The following is a 6,176-nucleotide window of genomic DNA, read 5'->3' as shown; positions in this document are numbered from 1 at the left end:
CATATCATCACTTGTGCACCTGTTGTTCAGAATATAAATTTCCTTGTGCAGGTATTCGTATATACGTTGTGAAAATGCTCCCTAGCTATATCATCACTTGTGTATCGTTTTTCTTTTTTCAAGAATCTGTTGTGCATTTATTTTAATCGCTTTGTGTACCATGGAAGTAAAACTATGCATGTAAATATTAGATGCGTTAATGAGCTTCCATCCATATGATTTTTAACCGTTCGATTCTAAGTTGTAACCAGTAACCATATATTTCTACGTGTAGCCCGTTCGAAAGATAATTTGAAGTTGGTAATCAATTCATCACAACGTGATTACGCATGTGATCACGTGATAATATTTAGGCTTTGCAAAAAATTATTAGATAAATAAATTATTACGTGATAAATGGATATAGCTCTTCATATTAGATAAAAAACTTGATCAATATTCATAATTTACACCAATCAACCTTCATAATGGATTGAAATAATGCACATGAAAATTACACCATTCAACATTCATAACGATCACTAAAGATACATATAAAGATTACACTTAGACAATAAATATGCATATGCACTAAAGATTACAGACGCTCCAGAGTGGACTTCACGTAGTCAATTATCTAAAAAAAATGGTACAATAACCACATACTTCTACGTGTAGCCCGTTCCAAAGATAATTTGGAGCAGGTAATCAATTCATCACAACACAGGGCCAGCTTGGGCACTAATCAAAGATCACAAGGGTCATCAAGCTAGGACCATCAAGCTACTAAGAAATTCTAGCACAGGATCACAAGGGTCGCAAGGGAAATTCTATTCCCCGCGCAACGGCACGCGGACCGTGGGGATGAGCATGAGGTGGGAGAGGCGGCGGGTCGTGATCCCCAGCGCCTCCGTCATGTCCAGCTCGCCGGGCTCCATCCCGTCCGGCAGCTTCCAATCGAAGTGGTATAGGAGAGAGGCGAGCGCGAGGTCCATGCTCGCCAGGCCAAACCCTATGCCCGGACACATCCGTCTTCCTGCACCAAACGGGATGAACTCGAAGTCCGTCCCTTTGAAGTCGACGTCGTTGTTCTCGAACCGCTCCGGCATGAACTCCTCCGGCGCGTCCCAATTGCTCGGGTCCCTGCCAATCGCCCACGCGTTCACGAGCACCATCGCTCCAGCTGGGACGTTGAAGCCGAGGACCTGGCATGGGCTCCGGCACTCCCGTGGAATTAGCAGCGTCGCCGGAGGGTGCAGCCGGAGCGCCTCCTTGATGACCAGTGGGAGGTAACGCAGATCACTGAGGCTATCCTCTGTGACACTCTCCTCCCCGTCGAGGACTCGCCGCACCTCGTCCTGCGCCTTTCTCATCACTCTCGGGTTCCGCATGAGCTCCGCCATGATCCAGGACAGCGTCGTGGCAGATGTCTCGCTGCTCGCTGCGAAGATATCCTGTAGGAATCACAGAACGTAAGTGATCTGTTATCTGCACAAAGTTTGCAGAACTTCTAAAAAAATTCCTTTGCGAGAAATCTTACGATTATCACGTTCTTGATGTTCTCAGTGGTGAGAGGTGGATCCAGCTCGTCCTCCCTCTGTATCCTCAAGAGCACGTCCAGCAAATCCTCCTCGTCAACGCCGGCGGCTCTGTTGTCTTGGTGGTCCTGGATGATGGTGTCGATGAAGGCCATCATTTTCTCGCGTTCGCGCATCATCAAGCGCGGTGTCGGGCTGATGAACATCGCCAGACGCGACGAGGGGAAGAGGTCTGGCAAACTACTCGCCGGCATGATCTTGACCCGACGCTCCAGCAGCCGCAGGAACGTGTCTCTGTCTCTGAACCGGCTGCCGATGATGGCGCGCACCGCCGCGTCGGCCACGTACGCCGACATGCGCTCGCTGAGGTCCACCGGCGAGGCCGACGCAGCCACGGAGCAGAGGAGCCGGTGGACCTCCTCCTCGCGCACGGCCCTGAACGACCGGACGCGGCGCGCGCAGAAGAGCTCCGTGGTGCAGATCCGGCGGAGCTGCCGCCACTCGTCGCCGTAGGGCGCGAAGATGATGCCGGAGCCGCCCTCGCCGACCAGGACCCTGCCCGTCCGGCTCAGGTGCCGCGTCGCGAAGGCCAGGTCGTGGGTCCTCGTGACCTCGCGTGCCGCGTCGGCCGAGGAGGCCACGACGACGCGCACCTCGCCGAGCCGGAGCAGCATCAGCGGCCCGTGGCGCCGCGCGAGGTCGCGCATCGCGCGGTGCGGGAGCGCGCCGGCGAGGTGGTGGATGTGGCCGATGACCGGGAGCGCCCATGGCGACGGAGGGAGCCTGCCGCTGGCATGTGCGCGCGCCGAACGGTGGAAGAAGAGGAACGGGATCGCGATGAGCAAAGGAAGGAAGAGGACAGAGAGCGGAAGCTCAACCATGGTGATCTGCTTGTTGGCTTCAGAGTTTCAATTCTTTTAGCCGAATGTCTTTGCCTGTTGCCTGGACGGCTGGACCTGTTCTGCAACAATAAGGTAATGATTTGGTCTTTGTCTGATCTATCGATCTCATTAGTGCTAATTTTCTACATTATCGTTACCTTATTGAGAGGTTGAAACACATCATTAGCGTAGCCAATCAAGCAACCATCGGCCAATAACCTCAGCGCATGCACCACGTCCACGGACGTCGAGCGCATGCATGTGGCAGATCACCATGCCCGTCCTTGCTCATGCATGTGGCACAACGTCGAGCGCCATAGTGCTGCGGAGGTCAGGTGCTCGTCCCCTTCATCCGATCTATGTCCGTGTGCTCGTTGATGCAATCCAGCGTCCCTGATGTTGTCTGTACCCATTACCCAACGTCTAGAGTAGCGCTGTCAATGTGTCGTTTCTTCTGATTGCTTTGCATCCTTCCACCATAGTACTACACTACTACTTTGGGAGCCATTTGAAATCATAGGACCAAGTGACCAACTGGAAGTACTTATTGATGTAAATTGCATCTTCGAGCATATTTGATCATCACTTTATGTGCATGGTTGTTTTATAGGGTTGAAGTTCAATTAGACTACGAAGTTCAAACATTAATTCAATAATAATGTGTGTTCAGTACTACTTCGGGCCTGTTTAGGAAGGGGTGCTAAAGTTTAACACCCCCATTTAACACATTTTTAACAAAATGACTGCCAAACACTTGTGTTAGTGTTAAAATTTAACACCTCTCTTTTCATAAACACATGGAGGGGGTGTTAAAATTTGCTAAAGGTGTTAAAAGTGATCCCCCTCCCCACTTATTCCCTGGTTGCCCCCCCTCTCTCTCTCCTACCCGCCGCCAGCGCGTCCTCCCTCCCGCATCTGTCCCCCACTCCTTCCCCTCCCGCATCTGTTCCCCACCCTCCCTCCCGCATCACTTCCTCCGCGCCCGCCGCCATCTCCTCCCGCCGCCCATCCATCCCGCCGCCCATCCATCCCACCCACGGTTCATCCCCTCCCGCCATCCCCTCTATCCGTTATCTCCCTCCCGTCGCCTTCCCCTCCCAATCCATTTCTCCCCCCCCCCCCCGCCACCATCCCCACCCCGCCTCCAGGAACTCCCCTCCCGCCCTTCTTCATTTCCTCCCTACCGCGTCCCAGATCCACGGCATCCACGCTGCTAGGAGTGCGTCGCATTGCCCTGAACTCTTCCCTGGGGCTCATGGACGGGCACGACGACGATGGATTGCAAGAGCTTTTCTCCCACGCGGATCCACCTTTCCCCGCTGGCGGCTTCGACTTCTTCTCGCAGGCGGAATCTTCTGGAGGTCCACGTGAGGGCTTGCAAGCCCTGGATCTGAACTCCCAGGCCGAAGATTTCTCCGACCACAACTCCTACTCCGAGATGCTTCGGGGAGAAGGAGCACCCCGGGGCCGCGGCAGTCGTACCCTCGGCTTACGCGTGCCTCGCAATGGAGGTAGTGTAACGACCAACCCCTAACCTTTTCCAGTTAGGTTTGATCTCAGCCCTTAACCTCAGTCAGTTGCTCTGTTGACCGCACCTAAGTGCTCAGTCTTCCGCCAGTTCCAACCCCTGAGGTCCGACCCCTACCGCTTCGTTCCTTTCCCGACCCTGGCGAGTTCAGCCCTTCGTCGGATCCTGCTAATCTTCCTCACCCGTCCGATCTTTTCCCCGGTGGACCCGTGAGATCCTTTTTCCAGATCCCCGCATCAGCCACGCTCGAGTTGCATGGCCGCCTCAGAGCTTTCCTGCCGCGTGGCTCGTCTTCTCCGACGCCACCGCTCAGTTTTGTCTCTGGCAAGCGACCGAGTGGGTTCCCGCGCCCTTTTCCCCAATGGCAGCGGAAGCCCTCTGCACTCCTTTCTGCAGACCCTCGTCTCCCGCGCCCATCATCACGATACCAGATCCCGGCCCCGGAGACCGATGTCGCCCGTCTTTTCCGTCCTTTTCAACAACAGTTGCGCCGCCCGGTCATCGCTACACGACGATTCCCCCACCGCCAACCCCGACCGCGGCCGCGACAGTTCCTTTTCCCCGCTCTGTCAGACGCCCCCGACAATCTGTTGTTCCGCGCTCTCCCCCGCGCCGCGTCCGCTTGTTCTCCCACCTGTGCGCCCTCGATCCTAGCGCCGCTTAACCGGTCACTTCTATCACCTCTCCCGCACGACGACGCCCGCTCTCCGCCAAATCTCAACCACCGGTCTACCTGCGCCTACGCCGCCCTGACGGAGTAGCGCAATGATCGCTGGCGTCACCCCCAGAGTTCTGCAGCACCGCCGGGTTTGCTCAATCGCCGCCACGGCAGAGCACTCCATTGCTTCTCCCCGGCCTTCGCACCGCTTCCCTTCTCTCTCTCCGCGACGTTTCCGTTCCTCTGCTCCAGCAGCTATAAAAGGAATGCCCCCGTCGCCGGAGTTCCCTCCGCCTTTGTTGCCCTTAGTTTCCTCTAGCTCCCTGCTCAAGCTCCTAGCGCCACCCACCCAGTTCTTGAAGAGTTCTTCTCCCAGTTCCTTCTCAGTTCCTCCAAGTCACCCCGCAGCTTGCTCCCTTGTGCTGCGTAGAGCTCTCTTGTGATCCGCAAGAAGCGCCGCCGCCGGAGCATCGCCGGTCTTAGTCCCTGCTCGAAGCTTTAGTTCAGCGCCTAAGTCTGCCTCTTCCCGACCCCAAGCTTTCCTTTCAGGAAGAAGGTGAGTGCCGACCCTAAGTCCGCCCCGCCCGACCCCTCCTATCCGTCCGACCCCAGTTCCGTCTCGTCCGACCCTGTCTGTTCGCCGACCCTTGTCCGCCTCGCCCGAGGGCTTGGCTGTGATCTTTTCTTCAACTCGAGGGTGTATGTGTAAACGTGGGAACCCTTCAGCGCCTACGTCTGAGGATCCCAGTTATCACATCCTCTAGTTCCAGGATCAGACCACTAGTTTCCTTCCTACCCTTACCTGTTGATCATCATCAGCTCTCTCAAACAGCCTCCACCTCCTGCTCTTTGTCGCAAGTTTCTGGGCTCAGGAGAGCCAGTGTTGCTGTCAAAATCGAAACGTTTAAGCTAACCCTTGCATTGCATTCGTGTAGAGCTGCATCTCGCTGACGGCTTCTACGAGCTGCACCCGACGCCCGAAGAAGAAGCTAGCCGAGATCCTGCCCGCAGAAGTCGAAGCCGCCCCCGAAGTCGAGCAGTTCCAGCCTTCCTTGTTTGCAGGCAAGCCCCGATTGCATGAAAATCCTATGTGTCTTTGCCAAACTTGCACATGCCTTCCGAATAGCATGTTTGTGCATTTACGTTTAGGAGTTGGGTGAAACTCTAGATGCATGACTTAGTAACCCTTGATATGAGCACTAGCTGTTGGACCGAGTAGCTACATTGCTTAAATAGGAGACGGTAAAAGCCGAGTGATCTCCTGTCACTCGCGAGTTGTAGGAGTTGCATGTTTACTATCTGCTACAACTATAAGTACGGTGGACGGGGCAGGGTTGGTAACACTTTGGTGGTCGGATGGTTGCCCCGTCTGTCTATGAAAACTTGCTAAGGCCCGACAGTGGTGGTGTTCGTGATCAAGTGTTTGAAAGTACTAGCCTCATACTTAGTATGGGATGAGGAAGCCTAGTACCTGATTGAACCTAGACGTGAGCGGTCGCCCCATTGTTCTTGGAACGGAGTTTCCCCTGCTGGTTGTCGCACGTGGTGGCAAAGCGTGGTCACAGAACGGCAGAGGCCGGGTCTGTGGAACC

At 54.9% G+C, this 6,176-nt stretch overlaps 1 protein-coding gene across 1 annotated transcript; it reads right to left on the bottom strand.

Moving 5' to 3' along the window:
- Positions 1-478: 478 nt before the first annotated feature.
- Positions 479-2,493, bottom strand: LOC117861273 (desmethyl-deoxy-podophyllotoxin synthase). Its single transcript, XM_034744802.2, has 2 exons — positions 1,520-2,493; positions 479-1,433 (listed from the first exon to the last, which is right to left on the bottom strand). Exons 1-2 carry the CDS (start codon positions 2,396-2,398, stop codon positions 810-812), a joined length of 1,503 nt encoding a protein of 500 aa, XP_034600693.1. The 5' UTR covers positions 2,399-2,493; the 3' UTR covers positions 479-809.
- Between the last annotated feature and the right edge of the window lie 3,683 nt (positions 2,494-6,176).

This window comes from Setaria viridis, chromosome 6 (genome assembly GCF_005286985.2).
Source record: "Setaria viridis chromosome 6, Setaria_viridis_v4.0, whole genome shotgun sequence".
Lineage (NCBI taxonomy): Eukaryota > Viridiplantae > Streptophyta > Magnoliopsida > Poales > Poaceae > Setaria > Setaria viridis.
The sequence above is the reverse complement of the archived record's forward strand: the minus strand, read 5'-3'. Positions and strand labels throughout refer to the sequence as shown.